The sequence below is a fragment of the Rhamphochromis longiceps genome, linkage group LG23, assembly GCF_057381845.1.
Source record: "Rhamphochromis longiceps isolate RC_006_pf linkage group LG23, R_longiceps_female_GT1.1, whole genome shotgun sequence".
In the NCBI taxonomy this organism is placed as follows: domain Eukaryota; kingdom Metazoa; phylum Chordata; class Actinopteri; order Cichliformes; family Cichlidae; genus Rhamphochromis; species Rhamphochromis longiceps.
Genome location: NC_140578.1, coordinates 5,022,164 through 5,044,548, shown reverse-complemented (window position 1 = coordinate 5,044,548; position 22,385 = coordinate 5,022,164). Strand labels below are relative to the sequence as shown.

Genomic DNA, 22,385 nt, shown 5'->3' with positions numbered 1-22,385 from the left:
CTGCTTTTGCTTTAAATTGCCTCATAGGCACCGCAGTTCTATTCATACTTCTTTTCTATTTTCTGCTATTGATTCCTTTCCTTACATTTAATTTATGTAAACATCTCCTTAAAAACACTGACATACTTTGAACGTCTAATCTAGATGAGTTTCCGTTTCAGACTGCGATTCAGAATGGTGGCGTGATTAGCTTTGAGCTAAACTTCAAATGTATTAAGATATTGTGATGCTAAAACAAAAATAGAATTTTATTAAATGGAATATAAAAATGGAACAAGGTTTTACTTTGGGTTGCATGAATTATACAAAAAAGTAGCCACGCCTCTAAAAACGTCACGGTGTACGTGCTGATCAGGGCGTATGCGTGAGGTGAAAACTGGAGGACAACCGCATCGGCTCAGCTCCGGGCATTCAGTCCGTACAATCAGCGGAGAGAACATTCAGCTAAACGCGGTTAACGTTGAGGTTATTCGACGACCTAGTAAATATTTATTATCAACAATGAAGTTATTGTGGGCTGTCACTGCCCTTCTGTTGAGCTGTTGGCGAGCCGATGCCTCCACAGGTAAGAATTCTGTGTCAGCCATGTTGTTCGAAGATGTAGACTTTGCATTGACTGCGAATATTATCGTTATTAATTTATTTGTTTAGATTTCAGTGTCCCTGCTTTGTAAAAGTAATGTTTGTCGCATTTGGTATTTTATTTTTCATTCTCGATGTTGAATACCGTTCTATATAAAAACCTAAAAGCTGTCCTTAAACGGTTAGAAACATGATGTCGAAAACATAGGCGTAGCATTGTTGCTAGCTAGCCGATTTGCTTCTGTGCGATACATAAAAACCCTTCCAACCGCTTCGTGACACATGGTATATATCGCTAGTATTACAAATCTCCTTCGCCTCGTTCTTTCTTGTTCATTTAGAACGCTCCTTGTGTCGAACAATTTCTGGGTGATGTTATTTTAAGATTTTCCAAACGTTAGCTAATAGTAAATGTGAGGTCACGTGGGACATGTTAATTTACAACAAATGGTGGAAAATAAGCTTGTTTCAAGTTGCTTCTAATCTTTTACGTTGCTCAAATGTAACTGGCAGTTGCGTAATGTTCTAAACATTTGCTAACAGTTCGTACTGTTCGTTATCTTGTGGGGTTTTTTTTTAACGAACACAGGACTCGGTTTTCTCAATCTACTGAAGACTAAAATTGCCCTTTCTGTGTGTCCCTTAATGATCGGCCATGGCTTACAACATCAAAACTGCTCAGCTTGAATACCGATAGCATGTTCATACTAAATGTAGACGATCAGCCGGTTGACCCAGACAGTCTCCAGTATTGGAGGCGTCACAAGACTGTATTTATTCGATGTGTAGCATTGTCATTATGAGCTGGTAATTTTAGGTGAGGCTCTTTGGAAGACTGAACAACTCTGGTCTTGAAATTTCTTTAATGAACTATCTTAAATGTTGAATTTTGGCTCACACAAATTTGATCAGCTCTACTTAGTAGAGATGACTAATTTTCCGCTCAGAATTTCATCACAAAGGCAATCCAGAGAAATGAGGAACTCCGTGTACTGAGACCTTGTAAAATGTTAGTAATTTGATTACCAGTAGAGGATAAAACCACTGGAACCTTAAATTTTGTGGAGCTTGTACCGGTGCACAGTATGTTTGGTTGTTATGTGTACATGCACTTAAGCCAGAGCCAGAAGCCCTCATGCCTTTCATTGTTTTCTGCTTTGGAAAAAACAGTTCTGGAGCAGATCACGAGTAACACTAGACCTCCCATGAGTTTCACCTCCTTGTTAGTTGTTAGTTTAACTTTGGCATGAAAAGTAGGCTACAGAGTAGACGGGTAGATAAGACTGTTGTTGTTTTTGTGTGAGTGAGAAGGGGAGCAAGCAAGCATTAAAAAAGCAATTTTAACACATCAGTTGTTCAGTATTCAGTTCAAGTAATTTTGTGAATGGTGTTCAAAACACACCCATTTTGTTATTGGCCACCATTTTGAGTCTGCTTAACTTGCTCTCAGTAAAATTATGCTTTAATGATAAAAGCGTCTAAGCATTAGTGCTGAAGGTGGCAGATTTTTTTTCTCTCCTCCTATCCATTTGAGTGTTCACGTTCATCCTTTATGGGTCTCCTGTAGCCAAATTATTAAAGAGGACAAAGTGTTCTATTTGATTAGTGCCCTCTAGATCCATAGTCCAAAATCTGGGTGGTGGGTGGGAGTGAGACCTATTTATGTAGGCATATGCTACAGAGGGCTATTTGTATTGAAATTATTTCCAAACAATTTTTTTTTCTTTAATACATGCTTAAACAAAGACTTTAAATCACCTGTGTATTCATTGTAGCCGTTTAACAGTTTTGTGCCCATTTTTATTTTTAAATTATTGATGATGATGATGATGATGATGATGATGATGATAATAATAATAATAATAATAATAATAATATTAATATTAAAAAGATGTTACTAGAACCACCACCTTCTATACATAGTTATTACATCAAACCTCCAAGTAAAGTACAAAGCAAGGCTGGGTCTCCCTATTCTAAGCCAGTTAATAGGTCGAATAGCTATTCAGTTGGGACTAGCAACTCGTTTTGTTAACGACTACTAGCAAAATGTAGAGTATGACAACATTTCTGTGTGTTTAGTGGCTTTTTGCATTAGTCCCCATCTATCAATATATTACTGACTTTTCACAAGTACTCGGTAAAGCTGTTTTGATCCTGCAACTAATGATCCATTGACTCTTTGTTTGCTTTCATTCTGATGTATGGAAGGGGATTCTTCACATAAGTATCACCAAACTGGGATAGACTACTGGGAGGACTGTTATTTTTAGTTGTTGCAATACTTGGGTGAGAGCTTTCTTTAGATTGTAAAGAGTTTTTTTTTCTTCTTTTTTTGTAATATGTTCTGAGCTCTCTTTTCTTCAAACAGATGGAATATTAACCTGAGGTGCAGTACTATGGAGTGTTAAGTGATCACATGCTGGAATAATGTTGTGGCCTCAAGGTCTCCATGATGGTCACGTGACTAAAAAACATAAATTGGGATGAACAGTTCAGTGTAAAAGCGTCAATATATTTATGTGGCTATTGAAAATAGCCTAACAGGTTTTAGCTTATTGTCAAATAATCCCCCACATGTACTTTTTTTTTTTTTTTTTTTTTTTTTTTGAGTACACAGAAATGTAGCACGTCAGACTGATTCTCATGTTATTAGTGCAGAGGGCTATTTGTAGTGAATTGGATTAACATTCATGTTGTCACTCTGAGGTTGAGGCCTAAACTATATTTAATTTTGAACTTTTAAAAAGCATGTGCTTTTAAGGTGACCTTTGGTAATCATGGAGAAGCCATTCTAAACTAGGAAACTGCAGCTCTTGTTACAGCGTCACAGATGTTCTTCTTCTGTCTGGTCTATATCTATTGTTAAATTGGAAATTTTGTAGTTTTAGTTGAAGAGAATGTAAGCCTAACTGCATCCAAGTGGTGTCTGGGTAATGATCACATTTAGAGTCCAGGGACACCCCTTTAGACATAGCACTTTTTGCAGGTGGCTAAACTCTGCCACTCTTGGCAGTGGACACTTGAAATATACCTGTTTGGGAAAAAAAAAAAATCTGTATTTCATTAATGTACAACGAAAGTTAAACATGTATAAGATCCAGCAGCTCTTGACACCATTAAGTAGGTCAGCGGCTATGCAAACCCATGCAGTTAATTAGTACTTCTAATGTTGAGATGAGCAGTTTCATACAAGTTGGTTGGGCATAAACTGACACATAACTTCAACCAGGGCAATACATAACCACATTCTGTACAGGCTGGTGGACACTAACCTGCAAGAACAGCAGGCTCTGAGCGCTGTTAACATTAGCCAAACTCGGCAAACTGATTTAACATGTGGTATGTGCAGTGTTATATGAACATTTCTGTGACAAATGTGTTTATGACACCGGCAGGGGTCATGTAGTTGATATTTTCAAATTCCTGTGTTGGAGTGCTTTAATTGCACTCGAGTATGAATAGTAACACCACATGTCCATCTGCTTATCAATACTTTGGTACTGACCAGCCTGGCAGAAGCACCCATTTGAACTGTTGTTTGAACCTTGTGCAGCAGATGGGTTATATGCCCACAATTTAGTTTTTTCATTCATTCAAAAACATTTTCATTCAACCTCATCTGCTTTTTTTTTTTTTTTTTCATGTTCTTTCATTCATTGTAAATTGTGTTAATTTCATCAAAAGCTTCTGCATGCTTCTTTTGTGGGTTTTTTTTTTTTTTGGTTTGTTTGTTGTTTTTGTTTTTTTTCCCACCTACCTTTAGGGATGACCTGGGAAAGCTTTGTTTTTTGTTTTTTAAAGACGAAACGTTCCAAGGTATTGTGTAACTGCTAATACTTAATGCTGGCATTTAGTCTATGTAATCCAGTGTACAACTGGATTACAAAGACTACACTTGATATTAACAGAGCAATGAATCCTATAAATTAGATTGATCAAAAACAAATGGAAAATACAAAAAGGACTCAAATTTTATTTCAACACATTTCGGCAGTCTTAGAGTCCAGACAATAATTTAAAAAAAAAAAAAAAAAAAAATTGACAGAAAATTTGTTTGGCTGTGGCTTGGCTTTACATCAGCTTGGTCATCCCTATTTGCCTTTAATTAGATCTTGGAGATATGGCTTAAAAAAAAATCACATTTCAAAACTTTTCAAAAGTTTTTCCTTTGCAGTGGTGCAGTTTGACCCCCATTTCAAAAGCCTAAACATGGTCACAGTTAATTTCAGCTTCCACCAGAATGATGAAAACACAGCCTTTGGCCTGAAGGATTGAAGGATCATTAACTGTTGTCTGCACCTACCTTTGTCAGCCATTCTTGGCAGTCTGACTGAGAGATCACATACTTGGGAAAAGCATTCTTCCATAGCACAGTGGGGGTCATAATTTTATGCTTTTTGTAGCTTAATTAGATGTTTTTGAGAGCGGTGACACAGTGTCCCTCAAAGCATTATCAGAGATTTTTCTTTTTAATTAAATAATTTTCCTTAAATGTAGCTGAAGGAAGCATTAATGGTTAGCAATCATGCTGTAAATGGTAAATGGCCTGCATTTGTATAGCGCTTTTCTAGTCCCTAAGGACCCCAAAGCGCTTCACACTACATTCAGTCATTCACCCATTCACACACTGGCGATGGCAAGCTACACTGTAGCCACAGCTGCCCTGGGTCTCACTGACAGAGGCGAGGCTGCCGGACACTGGCGCCACCGGGCCCTCTGACCACCACCAGTAGGCAAACATGGGGTTAATATCTTGCCCAAGGATATTTGGCATGCAGCCTGGGATCGAACCACCGACCTTCTGATTAGTGGCTGACCTGCTCTGCCACCTGAGCTACAGCCACCCCATAAGTACAATGGCAGGGGTTACACTAATCAAACTGGACTTTGCTCATGCTCGACACAGAGCCTGTGTGAATACATACAAAGTTACTCAAATTGGTTAATAACCCACTGGGGCCCAGGGTGTAATTGGCTGTTTTTGACTACTTTTTATTTTACCTTTATATTTCACATTTAAAAACTATTTATCTTGCCTTGGTTAACATTACTTTACTTGATCTAAAAACCACAAAGTAGGAAATTTTATTTATTTTTACTTTTAATGCAAAATGTATAACAAATTTTAAAGACTTTTTTTTTTTCTGTGTGTACAACCATTTAAAACTGTTACAGAAATTTAAATTGCAGAACAATTAGGCGTCATAATAAGATGCCACACAAATTATCTGTGATACTAGAGCAGGGCGATATGACCAAAAATAATTTATCATGATCCATCCATCCATTCGCTTCCGCTTATCCTTTTCAGGGTCGCGGGGGGCGCTGGAGCCTATCCCAGCTGTCATAGGGCGAGAGGCGGGGTACACCCTGGACAGGTCGCCAGTCTGTCGCAGGGCCAACACACAGGGACAGACAACCATTCGCACTCACATTCACTCGCACATTCACACCATTCACACAATGGCAATTTGGATTTTCCAATTAACCTATCCCCTCAAGCTGCATGTCTTTGGACGGTGGGAGGAAGCCGGAGTACCCGGAGGGAACCCACGCAAACACGGGGAGAACATGCAAACTCCACACAGAAAGACCCCGGCCTGATGTTGGAATTGAACTCAGGACCTTCTTGCTGTGCGGCAACAGTGCTAACCACCGTGCCACCGTGCTGCCCTTTATCATGATATACATTTGAAAATTTACGATAACTATATAATTGACACTAGACAAAATACTTTGCAACTCCACAACTTTATTCGTGCAAAAAAATAAACGTATTTGATCAGCTGTTTTTTTTTTATGTGCATTAAAGTTATATAAAAAGTTAACAGTGCAAATTCCTCGCTGACAGTTTAACCAAAAGGCATTGCCAGTAGAAATTGGCCGACATATCCTCAGCATAACCATGTATAATATCCAAAAAACTTAAAAAGAGGTTATACACACAGAATACTGTAATACTATGCTGAAGCACAGTACGTATCACTCTGCGAGGCTCCGGCCTACGATAGCCGCAACGCTCCGACAATCCATCAAGCGGTGCAGGTTCGTAGCTTAGCAAAGTCGTACTAAAACATTTGACAGATTTTTGAGCGCCGTGTACCACATAAAATCGTTTCGGGGTCAGTAAACACAACCAGAGTTCATACATAAAGCACATGGGATTATAAGGAGCACTGATTTTCAGAAAATTCAGAGGATTGATTTCAAGTGTGCCGTATTTGCCAAAAAACACTGTAATAATGATGGCCCGCTAGCATGCTCTACCAAAAATAGTGTTTTGTTGTGTATCTGATGGACGAAAGCTAAACCAGTTCCACACCACTGAAGTTGCAGCATTTTTACAAACCAGTTCTGGTTCATCTGTTTCATTCAACAATCTGCTTTCGCCCTTTTCATTCTGTCGCCGCCATGTGCGTATGAAAACAAAGGCACTGCGCATGCACGTTTTACCCATATTCTATCGCAATATTTCATTTTCTTATCGTTGCCCGACATTATACCAGTATTACCGTGAACGGTATGATATGGCCCAGCCCTATGTGATACCCCCACAAGATATTTTTTTTTGTCCACCACAAGCACAGGAACACATCACAGGCCAAAAACCTGCCAGCTTGACAACAGAAGGTGTTTCATTCATCCTGTTTTCTACCTGGAGACAGATTTGCATTGAAATCTGCCTTTATGGGGCTCTTTGGCAACAACTTTGGCATTCACTAGTGTCCTCTTTGTTTTGAGACAGAAAACAAAACAAACGAATAAACTACACAATAACTATATACTGCAAACACACCAAATGTCACACATCTTTCACGTCTCAAAACTAGCTTTTTATACTGCTCTTTCACTTTATGTAGCCTATCAAGACAACTTAACAACTTGTATATAGTTTAAATGGAGACTCGGAGTGGCTGCATCTTGTTGCTTGTTCCTCATCTTAAATCGGTCATGTGTTTTGGACACGCCAGTGCGTCTGGGCACCCCAGAGGGTTAAATCTCTAGATGGACACAAGATTAAGTGTAACAGTTATCTTAAACTTGATTAGCTTAAGGGAGTGTTATACTCTATTTCCCCTAGAGCCAGCCCAGTCAATACAAACTAGTCAGAACCTACAGACCTTATATTGGATATCAATGTTTTCATTAATCTACCCAGCATTAATAAGAGGACAAAATGATTACAAACATTTCTACAGAAATTGGGTGAACATGATGCTCTGATCTGTTTTATTTTTTTTTCTCTTCTGAGTGTGTGTGCTTACTTTCATGTTTTTATTTCATTTGTGTATTAACTGTTTTTCTTTCTCTTTGTTGCTTTTTCACCATTGCACTCTACCATCAATTCATTAAATCATTTGGTTTGCTTTAACCCCATCACATTCAAAAATGTTCAATTTGTTTGCTGGGCTTACGTTAAAACTGTGCTCAGCGGGTTTTATCAAGTCCCCTTTGTCTCAGATGAAGCTAACCAATGACAGTGGAGAGCTGCATTGCGAGGTTGTAGGGAACCCTATTCCTGAGGTGCAGTGGTGGTTTGTAGAGGGCGAGGAGCCAAATGAGACTTTTACTCAGCTGTTTGATGGGGCACGGAACGACCGTGTGAAAATAAATGCCACATATATAGCACATGCCACTAGCACCATACACCTCACTAGCCTGACCCTTGAAGACTCTGGCACATATGAGTGCCGTGCTTCCAACGACCCTGACCGCAATGAACTGAAGAAGACGCCAAAAATCAAGTGGATCCGCTCGCAGGCAAACGTTATTGTGATTGAAAGTGAGTGGCAGAGTGAACCTGAGGAGACCCCCCCCAGTCAAAGTAGATGACTGTTACCTCCTCATTAGTTAAGTCCCGGACATTAATCTCCTGTTACATACCTCTGCCGTGTTTCCCGGACCAGAACTTTCCATCCTGCTTCACCCAGTAAACACACTCCTCCTCCTTTCCTGAGAAGGTCCAAGGTTGTTCCCTAGTAGAAAATGAACCTCGTCTTATGACATCCATAGCTCCCTAACCCTGTATTATCTGACACAGTACATATGTTCAATCTGATGCCTTTTTTCCCCTCTCGATTTAAGGCTTGGGTAGTATTATGGTAGGTTTTCTTGTATATAATACTGGTCATAAGGTTGGAAATATGCAAATGGCTCCTTCAGGATTATTATTGTACATGAACAAAGTAATATTTGATCGGTTTAACTATTTAGTCATAAAACCAAAAAAGGGGCGTCAGATTAGCTTTGCTTCTTGTTAGAAATTTAATTTGCTTGCATTTTCCTTAATTGGTACTAACACTGGCAATGCCCCTATTGTTCATGCTTGTAGACCATCCCTGTGGCTTATAGCCTACTGAACAGTAGGTACAGAAGATGGCAACTAACTGTAAAAATGGATTCTCAGCCATGGGGCATCTTTCTGCCTTGTGGCCCAGTATTAATTATTTATTTTCTTTTTTGTGAACTTCGAGTAATGTTGCTTTATCCAATTGGAGCTTCATTTTAAACATCTTTAGTTCACCATTATCACAATTGGCTGTTAAACTTACAGTTTTTATTGCTGTTGCTTCTTCTGCATGAATTAAATAATTTTTCCCCATGACCTTTCTGTAGCTCATTACCTTTCCAGTGTAATTCCCATTCTCCCTCCCACGAGGGGAGCTCTCCACCTTTTTCAGAAAGTTCTGTGCACCTGTATAGAACTTGTGCGTGTGTCACATTGTTTTCATGGTTTATTTGTCATCATGTTTTGTTTTATTTCTCCCATCTTATTAATCTTTAAACTTGTAAAGTAGTTTGAACATGTTAAAGCTTAGTTGGAAATCATTGGATTTTTCTTTGACCAATCAACACTCAACAATTGTCTTAGCAAAGCTGACACATAAATGTGTACCTGACAACATTGAGGCTAGTAGGCAAGTTGGATAGTTTGCCTCTACATTTAATTTTAAAGTTTTTTTTAATTTTTTTTATTTATATATTCTTTTTTTTTTTCTTTTTTTTTTTTCCCACTCCTTGCTCATTGGTGAATGAGCGCATAGGATTGTCATATACATGGAATTTCTACAACATTTTTATGTTGTAGCCTCTAAATTGAGATGTGGAGTTATTTGACTCGTTAGAATAATCCAACAGAACCACAGGGAATTTTTCACAGGATGTGTATAATTTTTTTCTTTCTTTTGAAGAGGTTTTCTATCATTTTTCCCTCCCTGTGATGTCATCGTGTCAAATAGAATTTTTTTTTTTTTCTTTTAAAGACAGCTGTTGAGTGTCAAGATCTAAATGTAAATTGTAACTCTATCTTATAAGCAATCAGTGGCAATGATGCATTTGAAGCCAATGCTGTTTGTTACTTGGTATATTTATAAATAATGTGTTATGTTCAATTTTTTTTTCTTTTCTTTACTCAATTTAAGCACCAAACATCCACACTGAACCTTCTGAAGTCACCAACCAAACCTCTGCTGTGCTCAGCTGCAACCTCACAGATGCCGGCATGTCCAGTAAGGGCTCCCACTGGACTTTTAATGGCAAAATCATTGAAAGCTCCAAAAAGGATGGCAACACACATCACACTACCCACAAGTAAGCAAAAAAAAAAAAGCATCCATGTGCCATGTAGGCAGGTCTGTCCTGCTGGTCTTGCAGAATATTATGCTGTTTACCATATGCTGGTAAAGCGAGAGACCTTTTCCAACAGAAGCCTTTTGTGGGCCAGACATATTTAACTAATTAGAAACACTGAGTGACTAAAATGATTGGCTAAGTATAATTGGCTTGTAAATATTTACCATTGCTGTGCCTTAAAGTGCTGTGTTTGGTATACATGCCTTTTGCTATCCTTCATTTTCTCGTCTTTGTCTACGATCTCCCCCTCTCACTACTTTCTCTTTGGCTTTAGCAGCAGAGCTAGGGGCACCATACAGGCATTTCACTGCTCTTGATTAGCAGAGAGATGGACTGCATAGACGTGCAGCTTTACTGGTAGTCTTGGCAGCCGTGAAAGCTGTGTGCTCACTCTGCTTGACCTTAATTCCCCATTGGAGATAGAATGCAGGATTGTACAGGATAGTAGCACCAAACAAAAGGTCGATTGTAATAAAGGGGGAAAATATGAAATATTTGCTGGGTGGATAAGCAGCTTTAGTTTTACCACGCTCTTGAGCATAAATGGAGATCTATTGTGAATTTTCTACTTGGCAGAGTGGAAAACTAATCGCCATCATTAAAGGGGTTTCAGCAGTGGTCCTAAGTCACTTGTTGGCTACTAATGTCTTAAAGAAAAAACAAAGCTTGTTAAACTATTCTCAAATAAATGATTCTTTTTCTTCCCATAGATTGGAGAAGATCACTCATGCCAATAGTGGAAAGTATGAATGCGTGTTCTTGACTGATCCAGAAGTGAAGCAGACCATTGAAGTCAGAAGTAAGTAGAGAGTTGCATATCAAAGATGTTTTCAGAGATAAGTTAACATTTTTTGTTCAATTTCAAATAGTTTTTAAATAATACCCTGCAGATTAAAAATATAGACTTGTACTACATTGCAATATCTTGAACTATTGGTTTAGGTTACAGGAGTCATGTGGTGTTACGTTATGTTGTGCTCTGGTGAATGGTCAAAGGGTCTTTATCATGAATCCATGCTGTCATACTGAATGCTTGAAAATGTGAAATTGACATTAACTGTGTAGTGGTGGGTTTTTTTGTTTTGTTTTGTTTTTTCTCCTCCCTGACTTCTAGAGGAGCTTTGCAGGTTGGGGAGGGAATACACGTTTCCTGTTATTTCTGACTATTTCGATGATGTTTGTTGATGATTGTGCTTTGCTAATATTCACCATAATTAACACAATTATTTCAATTGTTTTTATAAAAAAAAAATCTATATTGTTGGAGCTACAAACTGGGTGGATGTTACTTGCATGTGAGGGGAAAAAATCAGTTTCCACATAACAGAATTATTTGAAGAACTTAAATATGTCTGAGAGCATTTTAAATGATGTATTGCTTTCTGTTTTTAGGTGTCCTATAATAATTATGTGAAATGGGGTTATTTAATCTACTGTTTACTGTCATATTGTAGTTTGAATTAATGTACCATTTCTTGCTGTAGCACTTCCCCATGTCGCTGCCTACAAGCACTCTGAGCACGGCAATGAAAATGACAAAGTTGTGCTGGTCTGTGTGAGTCATGGATATCCACTACCTACTGATTGGCTCTGGTTCAAGCAGAACGACGAGGAAACCCAAGTTGTGAGTTTCTGTCACACTCAGAATGATATTAATGTTCACTAACACTTTAGTTAATATTGTCTCAAGTTGAAATTTCTACAAGCTCTCACAGTGCATACCTGAGCATTACGATTATATTAAAAAAAAAAAAACCTCATTATCATCAGCAGTCTTAATGTTTCACTGTAGATATGGTCTTATTCCAGTTCACTAAACTGTGCATAATTCTAGCTTAGTTTGTCATTCACTGGCAAACTATGTTTTGGGTTTTAACCACTTTGTTATTCACTAACCCTCAGAGTATCACCAATGGAACTGAGAAATATGAGATCAAGAATACCCCCAACAAGACCAGTCTGACCATTAACAACCTGAACATCGACAGTGACCTTGGGCATTACATTTGCTCTGGAAGTAACGAACTCGGCGTAGCTACTGACAAAATCAACCTGCGTGTCCGCAGTCGCTTGGCTGCTCTCTGGCCCTTTCTTGGCATCGTGGCAGAGGTCATCATCCTTGTCACGATAATCTTTATCTATGAGAAGAGGAGAAAGCCTGATGAGGTCAATGACGGTATGTATGCTATGTCCCCTACACCACTCATTACATCCTTATTTATTTCATATTGAAATTGCAATTAGCACAATGATGCAACACTGCCTTCATCTTTGATTTTTAGCAATGAAGAAAATGCTGGGATTTCAACAGTTCCCTTGCAAATATCAGCATAAGCTGAAGTCATTATGTAGTGACTCCTCACAAGTATCTTTGTCGGTTGGCTGCAATAGTTGGTGACTTCCAAAACCTTTTGGGCCATTTTGATATTATTAGGAATTCTTAGTAGAAAAAACTACATACCATTTTATTATTCCATGGTTTTTGTGTAATACCAGCTACCGGCTGTTTGTCAACCTGCAGCTCCTCTTTTTGCGGGAAAGACTTGTTCTTTTTCATAAGTCATTTAACTACAATTAAAACCAGAACACTTCAAACTGTAGACCTAGTGTACTAAGCAATGAGATCAGAAAATTGAATGCCCTTTGAGACTATGAAAGCAACTTGTTGGTTTTTATGGAGAGATGCAGGATGTAGTTGAATTTTTTTTTTTTAATTAATTTATTTATTTTTAACTATTATTTTTCATTTTGAAAATAAAGATCAGGAAATAGCTGCCACCACTGTGTAAAGAATCTGTGTTAGAAATTTTATTTTATTTTTTTATTATTTACATTTTTACTTCTCTGTTCGCTGCTGATTTTGCATTTTGGTAAGTGAACAAAACTGCATGTCAGACTGAAGTGGTTGAACTGAGATGACCGCGTGGAAAAGGCAGTGGGAGTCTGAATGAACTGCTTTCATAGTAACCACTTCTAAGAGGAATGCGCTCAAAGACTTGTTCACTCTTTCACTGGCCCTTAATCTTACAGCGCAAGCTTCAAATATTTCTTTCACTTTGTTTTGGTTTTTAAACACGTGTGTTTGAGCCAATGAAAGAGTCAAATGAGACACTTAAACTGCTCTAATGGTTTGACATGAATTTGGGTAGGTTGAAAAGAGGTCTCAACTATTTGTTTGCATGCTTTGTGCATCTTGTACTATATGCATGATACATAATAGGCAACCTTCTCAAGATCAGTATATCATATACCATTTGTGTCATTCATCATTTGGCTGCAGAGGTAGCCTACTTTTTGCCATACTGTGAATACATGCTGTTCGGGTGTGAATATGGCCAGAGGACATACAAGGATGTGTGTTAGCTCTGCCACTTTAAAGGTGTTTACTGTTGTTACCACAGCAGTGCACTGTAGTCTTCCTTTGGTCTTCCTTTGCTTGAATTGCATGAGCCTCTGTGATACAAAGGGGGGAATCAAGCCAGTGCAAAAAAAAAAAAAATGTTCACGTTAAACATTATTACACGACATGCCAAAAGCCACATTATATGATATGACTAAGAACAAATGATTGTAATTGTTAAATGGGTTTTATGTAAATGTCAGAAATGCAACAGTTGGGCATGCTTCTATTTGTGTTTAGTTGGATTTAATCATAACACCATTGCAGTCATGTTACCGATTAAAACGTTTGCTACTATCATTGTGGGCTGGGGATGGCGTGGGTTTCTCACACCAATCAGAGAAAACATTTTAACTTTGTTTTTGTTTTTTTTCCATTTGTCATTGATCCTGTTTTGCTGTCCAGATGATGACTCAGGATCTGCTCCTCTGTAAGTGAAATCTTTGCTAATTACCTTGTGAAACACTTTGGTCAACTTTGTTGCTTTTAAATGTGCTATAGCAATAAAATTGACACAAACGCTGCTGTTGGAGCTCATTTTGTTCAATGTGTTTCAGGAAGAGCAATTCTAATGCAAACCACAAAGACAAGAATGTGAGGCAAAGGAACTCTAACTAAAAGCTGAAAGAGGTGAGTTAATATAATTGTTAAAATTAATAATGCATTTTGTGGGCTAGTCTGTGTCTGCAAATTTATTTGTAAGGAATGGGATATATATATTTATTTTTTTCAAAAAATAAAAGTTTCTTCCCCCCCCCTTGCATAGATGGATGTCCAGACGACACTCCAGGATTCAGCTGCTGTGTGGCACAATATACTGTGCACCTTGCAATTTTAAGTACCTTTTTGTGCTTGGGTGTTTAATGTTTAAAAGAATATGATTTCCTCTTGGTTTGGTTTCTTCTATATCCCTCTCCATATTGTGCAGCCAGAGAACATAGTGTGAAATTTCTGCTTGAGACTATGGGGCAAATATTGCATGAGTTTTTAAATGCTGTTTTAGCCACGTGTGTTGTTGCAAAAATCATTAGTGTTCACATGAGGAATGCGTAGTTTGTGGTTATTTTCTGTTAATGCTGATGCTTCCTGCACTGACCTCAGTCATCAGTCATTGGTTTTATATTCTCCGATCTGAAATGGTGATCTATAAATCGAACCAAGATGCAATTAAAGGATCTGAGCAGTTGTTTTGATCCTAATGAATCACTGCCACTCTGAATAGAAAATAATGAAGGGCATTTGAATTCACATGTTCTGTCCCTTCACCACAAACCTCCCTTAGCAGAGTTTTACACTTTGCCTTAACAGCCACCATTTCTTGTCTTTTTTGCATTTTGTTACCTACCACTAAATTTTAATGTGTTGCTGCAGAAATAATAGCTAAGATTCAATGTGTGCTACCTTTATTACCACAAGAAACTAGTGTTTTGAATAGAATTTTTTTTTTTTTTTTTTAAGCTTTTCCCTTTTTAAATATTTTAGATTGCGTTTCTCATCGATGCTTTTGTTGCCGACTTCACATACACGGTTGAAGTTTAAGGACCAAGTGCAAGAGATGTTGCTTTTGTCAAATGCAACTTTTAATGCTACACACTTATACAGGCAAATTGCTGACAAATATTGGTTTTAGTTTTATTCGCTCAGTGTGATCAGAACTGGTTGTGTGCGACTGTTGGATCCTTGTCTCTTCCCCTTCATTGTATAGATGACTCAGAAGCCATATATTCCATTTAACCAAGAGTAGTGTTGTGATTGGATATTACCATTTCGGAATTGCACAGTTTGAGAGACCTAGTCAACCAGAATTGTGTCAATTGTTGTACTTTCCTTCTACATGGAACAACATCTCTGTACAACTTGCACAATATAAATTAAAGGTATTAAAATTTGTCTGGTCTTGTTACTCAACTACAGCTACTCAAGTGGTTTAGAAATGGTAAGCTACAATAGAAAGCAATCCTAAAGTGAAAATACTTGGTCTTGCAATTTAATGGAAACGTATTTAAGTATTTTATTATTGTCGTATCCAAGTTTTATTCTTTGGGGTTTGTAAATGAAATTAACAGCATTATAGCTTAATTGGTTACACTAAAATACATTGAGATTATTTTGGACGGTAAGGTTCATTGAACAAAAAACAAAGAAACAAATTTTGATATTTAAATGTCAACTTTTATAATCAATTTTGGCAGCAACTTCCCATTATAACAAAAAATAATCAGTTTCTTTCTAAACCAGCTCACTCACTGAAACAAAGTACCTGTTCTTAAGGCATTTACTCTTCACAGAATTCCAAGCTGTCCCCACCAGGGGGCAGCATTTCACTGTTGGGTGTGGAGGTTACTTGATTTTTTTTTTTTTTTTTTTTTCAATCATGATTTGAGTTTTCCTGTTGTTATAAAATAAAATGAAGGTATTTTCTTAAGAACTTAGGTTGAATGAAAATTGACTGACCCCTAGTTCAGCTTTACTTATTCCCTTCAACACTGACTTTAAAGTCAGGTTATAACCTGAACAACATGCTATTACTTTGCAGAAATGTACAAAGTCAGTTTGAATGTGCTTAAATTACCAACAAATTGAAACTTACAAAAAGGGGAACTCAGATATGGCAGATACATGAAGCAGATTGTCCACATGGTTGACCTCAAATTCCTGTTCCCAGCTTTTTTTTCTCTTCCATTTTTTTAAGGGTAGTCAAACACACTGGGTCTCCTACCTGCTGCATTTGTAACAAAACAGTAGTGCATAGACAGACACACACACAATTGTCATGAGTGTCTGTGTTTAATCATTTGTCATGGGCTGTGTGCCAATTAAGAGACCGCACGCTTAAAGTACGCATACTACGTACGAGAAGTGCGGAAGTGAGAGGCTTGTGAAATGGGACGGTCTAGCCTTCGTCGCGTTACTCAGGTTGCCTAGGAACCATGATACTAACCGCGAGAAACGTTTCATACAGCTTTGTGTGACATAAATGAAGGAGAAAAAATGTTTGGGGTTTTTTTTTTTTTTTTTTTGGTCAATCATTTTTGTCATGACATCACTTTGAATAGTTGAGCCAATATTATATTTACTGTCAGATTATGATAGATATAGATATATCTAGATGTGTGTGGATGGATAGATAGCAGTGAGCTTGAACTCTGGGTCAAAGATTCAAGTTGCAGTTATTTATATTGCCTATCACCTTAAATCTTCACTCAAAGACAAGTATCTTTGACAGTGTGTGTATATATAGATGCATTATACACAAAAAATGTTCATTTAATATGTTGGCATTACATTACATTTGGCTTAATGCTTACATATGTGTAAAAAGAAAATGTATGAGCTGTGAAAACTGTTTCTGATAAAATGAAGAGTAGACTGATATGAAATATTCCTTTATTGGGTGAGAAAATCAGACCTTGTCATAACTGCTTTAAGTCACACAGAATAGATATCAGAGCCTTAAACAGGCTGACTTCTGCTAAATGGCAAAACTGAGCAGAAAGTATACAAACACATAACATCCTTATAGAATATGATGTAACACTATAGATCAACTTACCTCAGAATGTATAAACAATTACAGCAATATGATGCAACAAACACAGCAGTTCTACTAATCCAAAATACTCAAAGCTTCATAGAACTGAAACAAACATTTATTTTGAGGTCCATTCTGCTGCTGATACATACTTTAGGTTTCTGAATATTAAACATGTTGCTGCCTTTCATAGTGTGTAACAGAAAACACTGGAATGATAAAATTATTTGAACATTACCTAATAAGACTGATTCAGGACAGACAATGAGTTATTTTAAACTTTCCTAGCAGTCCTTCACAAACAGGGAACAGTCTGTCTATTCTCTCCATCTGTCAGCTACTGCTGGCTCTTCCTCCTCCTCTTCCTCACACACTGAGTTTGTCCTGGTGGATCATCAGGCGTGCAAAGCAGTCGGTCCTCACTCTGGACACTTGCACTTGGAAATCAAATGTGTGATAAGCTGCAGGATTCAAACATAAGTTTAACTTATAAATACATGTTCATACTTTTATTCCACAATCAGAGAGAAAGAAACAGAGAGAGTGCAGGACAGACAGACAGGTGACAGTCTCAGGTGTATACACTGCTACAAAATAGCACAAGAGAAGGAGGATTTAGTGTCTGTGTTATTACGAGTGCTAAACAAGAGTTCCCAGATTGTACAGTGGACACATGTGTGACTCCTGTGATTAAAGCATCTTTCTTTCTTTCAGCTTAACGAGTGAACCGTCAGCTCGTTCAAACACACGTTAAAGTCCGTTTGGCTCGACACCACCGAACAGAGACCGCGGTAAAGTGAGCCGTCATTTGTGAGCCGCGGTCAAGCCAGCCGCCTCTTATCCGCCGCATAAATTTCCTTGCGCTTTTACACCAGTCTTTACGGTAGCGCCTTTTCGCTTTATGTGCCGATTGAAAGCCTATACCCGCGCACACGTGCGCGCGCGCGCACACAAATTACAATGAAACAGCCCGATACAGTCAATACAATTATGGAAATGTCAGAAATTCATTAAAAATCATCCTGAGTAGTTGATGTCCAACTTTCAACACATCCCTCCTCTGGGACACCTACTGTACCTGTGTGCCAAGTTTCATCCAGATTTACTGTAGAATTCCTCAGAAATTAAAGGAAACTTATATTCAATTCAATACAGTCAATACAATAGAATTATGTCAATTTTCAAAAATTCATTAAAAATCATCCTGAGTAGTTGATGTTCAACTTTCAACAGATTCCTCCTCTGGGACACCTACTGTACCTGTGTGCCAAGTTTCAGCCAGATGTACTGTAGAATTCCTCAGAAATTAATGGAAACATTTATTCAATCTAATACAGTCAGTACAATAGAATTATGTCAATTTTCAAAAATTCATTAAAAATCATCCTGAGTAGTTGATGTCCAACTTTCAACACATCCCTCCTCTGGGACACCTACTGTACCTGTGTGCCAAGTTTCATCCAGATTTACTGTAGAACTCCTCAGAAATTAAAGGGTACTTGTATTCAATGCAGTCAGCCAATACAATATAATTATGTCAATTTTCAAAAATTCATTAAAAATCATCCTGAGTAGTTGAGGTCCAACTTTCAACAGATTCCTTCTCTGGGACACCTACTGTACCTGTGTGCCAAGTTTCATCCAGATGTACTGTAGAATTCCTCAGAAATTAATGGAAACATTTATTCAATCTAATACAGTCAGTACAATAGAATTATGTCAATTTTCAAAAATTCATTAAAAATCATCCTGAGTAGTTGATGTCCAACTTTCAACACATCCCTCCTCCGGGAAACCTGCTGTACGTCTGGGCCAAGTTTCAGCCAGATTTACTGTAATATTCTTCAGAAATTGCAGGGAACTTATGTTCAGTTCAAGAAAGGCTGAAAGACGACCACCACTGAACAAGACACACAAGCTGAAACGTCAAGACTGGGCCAAGAAATATCTCAAGACTGGTTTTTCTAAGGTTTTATGGACTGATGAAATGAGAGTGAGTCTTGATGGGCCAGATGGATGGGCCCGTGGCTGGATTGGTAAAGGGCAGAGAGCTCCAGTCCGACTCAGACGCCAGCAAGGTGGAGGTGGAGTACTGGTTTGGGCTGGTATCATCAAAGATGAGCTTGTGGGGCCTTTTCGGGTTGAGGATGGAGTCAAGCTCAACTCCCAGTCCTACTGCCAGTTCCTGGAAGACACCTTCTTCAAGCAGTGGTACAGGAAGAAGTCTGCATCCTTCAAGAAAAACATGATTTTCATGCAGGACAATGCTCCATCACACGCGTCCAAGTACTCCACAGCGTGGCTGGCAAGAAAGGGTATAAAAGAAGAAAAACTAATGACATGGCCACCTTGTTCACCTGATCTGAACCCCATTGAGAACTTGTGGTCCATCATCAAATGTGAGATTTACAAGGAGGGAAAACAGTACACCTCTCTGAACAGTGTCTGGGAGGCTGTGGTTGCTGTTGCACGCAATGTTGATGGTGAACAGATCAAAACACTGACAGAATCCATGGATGGCAGGCTTTTGAGTGTCCTTGCAAAGAAAGGTGGCTATATTGGTCGCTGATTTGTTGTTGTTTTGTTTTTGAATGTCAGAGATGTATATTTGTGAATGTGGAGATGTTATATTGGTTTCACTGGTAAAAATAAATAATTGAAATGGGTATATATTTGTTTTTTGTTAAGTTGCCTAATAATTATGCACAGTAATAGTCACCTGCACACACAGATATCCCCCTAAAATAGCTAAAACTAAAAACAAACTAAAAACTACTTCCAAAAACATTCAGCTTTGATATTAATGAGTTTTTTGGGTTCATTGAGAACATGGTTGTTGTTCAATAATAAAATTATTCCTCAAAAATACAACTTGCCTAATAATTCTGCACTCCCTGTAGGTCTGTTGACAGAGCTCTGTACAGGTCTGCTCGAGCTGACCTGAAAAGGGGTCCCACCTGTCCAGCAACAACACATGGCATGGAATAACAGACATCATAAACCACAGAGGCAGAACTGTGAAAACAGAAAACCTGAGTGTGCAGCTAGCAGAGGAAATAAACAGCTTCTTCGCCCGCTTTGAAACACCACAACAGCAGCATTCATCTGCCTCAGCCCTGCTCCCATCCTCATCCTCACCTGGTTCCTGCACCGCTCCATTCACTGTAACGGAGCACGATGTCAGATGTGTGTTCCTAGCAGTGAACCCCAGGAAGGCGGCCGGTCCAGATGGAATACGTGGTAAAGTGCTAAGACCATGTGCCCACCAGCTCACCCTCATCTCCACCAGAAGCTTCAACCTCTCACTGGATGAAGCAGCCATCCCATCCTGTCTAAAATCAGCCACAATCATCCCAGTACCAACGAAGTCTCCCATCACCAGCCTGAACTATTATTGCCCTGTGGCCCTCACACCGGTAATCATGAAATGCTTTGAGAGACTAGTCCTTCAGCACACCAAGGATTACCTCCCCCCAGAATTCGACCCCCACCAGTTTGCATACCGTGCAAACAGATTCACAGAAGATGCCATCACCCTCCACTCGGTGCTGAGTCACCTAGAACAGCGGCAGAGCTACGCCAGAATGCTCTTTGTGGACTACAGCTCACCCTTCCACCACTCGCCCATTGAGAGCCTACTAACTTACTGCATCACAGTATGGTACAGCAGCTGCACTAAGGTGGATAGAGCCACCCTCCCAGCATGTTTGCAATGAGTAGGAGATGCTCTGTATCTCACTGTACAACTGTATAGTGACAAAGGTATTGGGTTCTTTTCTAAAAATTGCTATAAACAGAGGAACCCAAACTGATGAAAAGTGGCGAATATTTTTTTTCAAATGACTATTTTTAGTGGATTTTTGATATAGAAGCAGAATGACAGAATGTTAAAAGAAGTTACTTTTAGTCACTCTAAGCTGGGCATTGCGTTCTCTGGCTGTTCAAAGCCATGGAACTTTAGACTTTCCAAGCAAATAATGATGGCCATACTGATGTTCTTTTCAGTACATTTTACTTTATGTTCATTTTCATTTTTATGATGTTTCTATTTTTACATAATTCCTCCCACATAGCAAAATTGGTATGGCCTGGATCTGTCCTACACAATGTGCTTACACATGGCCTGCGTACCGCAAAGAATGACGGCCCTATGGTGGCCCAGATCTGGTTTACCAGAGGTGGCCCACACATGAGCAAGCACAAGGCCAGTTGCAGACACACTGCTGGCCCTGTGCTGGCCCAGAACAGTTTCAGCTCTGGCCCCAGATGTCAGCCTAATGTGTACCTTAGCCATGTAAGCCATGTAATAACAACATGTGCTGGAACATAATAGTGCAAAAGTAACATGACGAAACTCTGTTCAGACAGTGAATGGACTGATTCTTATACAGCACTTTTTTACTCACCCATATTACTCAAAGTGCTCTATACAACATGTCACATTCACCCAATCAGGCCAAATGTGGCATGCCATCACATAAACAGTGCCATCTTACCATGCCAGAAGTCAGCCAGCAGTGCCGGCTTGACACCAGATCCAGGCAAGACCCGTCTGCTATGTGGGATGACTTGTTCTTTTGGCACTTTAGTTGTGGATTATGTTTGGGCTGTGTCTCTTGCCCTTTCAGTATTGTTTTCTTGTGCTTCTAAGTGTCCCTTTGTTTCTTTTTAGGTTATGTAGTATGGGTTAGAGATATTTTGTATGTTGTTTTTGTTTAATAAATCCGCCTTTTGGATTATTCCCTGATGTGCCTGAGTTCTGTTATTTAGTGTCACTTTGAAAGGACACACATCCAGCATTGACATATAATTGTTCTTTCAATTTTTGATAAAGATTACAGTGAATTGAGATGTAACTTGGCCCAGAGGTACGGTAGTACGCCCAGAGTAAGAAAGTGTTGAAAGTTGGACCTCAACTATTATGGATGATTTTTAATGAATTTTTGAAAATTGACATAATTCTATTGTATTGACTGTATTGAATTGAATATAAGTTTCCTTTAATTTCTGAGGAATTCTACAGTAAATCTGGATGAAACTTGGCACACAGGTACAGTAGGTGTCCCAGAGGAGGGATGTGTTGAAAGTTGGACATCAACTACTCAGGATGACTTTTAATGAATTTTTGAAATAAACATAATTGTAGTGTTTTGACTGTATTGCACTGAATATGAGTTTACTGTGATTTCTGAGTAATATTACAGTAAATCTGGGTAAAACCTGCCCCAGAGGTAA

The 22,385-nt window shown here is 38.6% G+C and overlaps 1 protein-coding gene across 2 annotated transcripts; it reads left to right on the top strand.

Moving 5' to 3' along the window:
* The first annotated feature begins 352 nt into the window (after positions 1-352).
* bsg (basigin) lies at positions 353-15,508 on the top strand. 2 transcript variants are annotated; one of them, XM_085399430.1, is made up of 8 exons: positions 354-565; positions 10,008-10,176; positions 10,929-11,017; positions 11,703-11,842; positions 12,121-12,394; positions 14,024-14,048; positions 14,176-14,248; positions 14,385-15,508. In XM_085399430.1, the coding sequence occupies exons 1-7, from the start codon at positions 361-363 to the stop codon at positions 14,234-14,236; spliced, it is 963 nt and encodes a 320-aa protein (XP_085255556.1). In that variant the 5' UTR covers positions 354-360; the 3' UTR covers positions 14,237-14,248; positions 14,385-15,508. The 2 variants fall into 2 exon arrangements, with proteins under 2 accessions (XP_085255557.1, XP_085255556.1); XM_085399431.1 differs by lacking the exon at positions 14,024-14,048 and having other exon boundaries at positions 353-565; positions 12,121-12,407.
* The last annotated feature ends 6,877 nt before the right edge of the window (positions 15,509-22,385 follow it).

Excerpts from the sequence above, each read along its gene's own strand:
- bsg (XM_085399430.1), top strand. The coding sequence starts at position 361 with ATGCGTGAGGTGAAAACTGGAGGACAACCGCATCGGCTCAGCTCCGGG. Across the intron at positions 10,177-10,928 it reads ACACATCACACTACCCACAA|ATTGGAGAAGATCACTCATG; the intron begins GTAAGCAAAAAA and ends TTCTTCCCATAG. Across the intron at positions 14,049-14,175 it reads GACTCAGGATCTGCTCCTCT|GAAGAGCAATTCTAATGCAA; the intron begins GTAAGTGAAATC and ends AATGTGTTTCAG.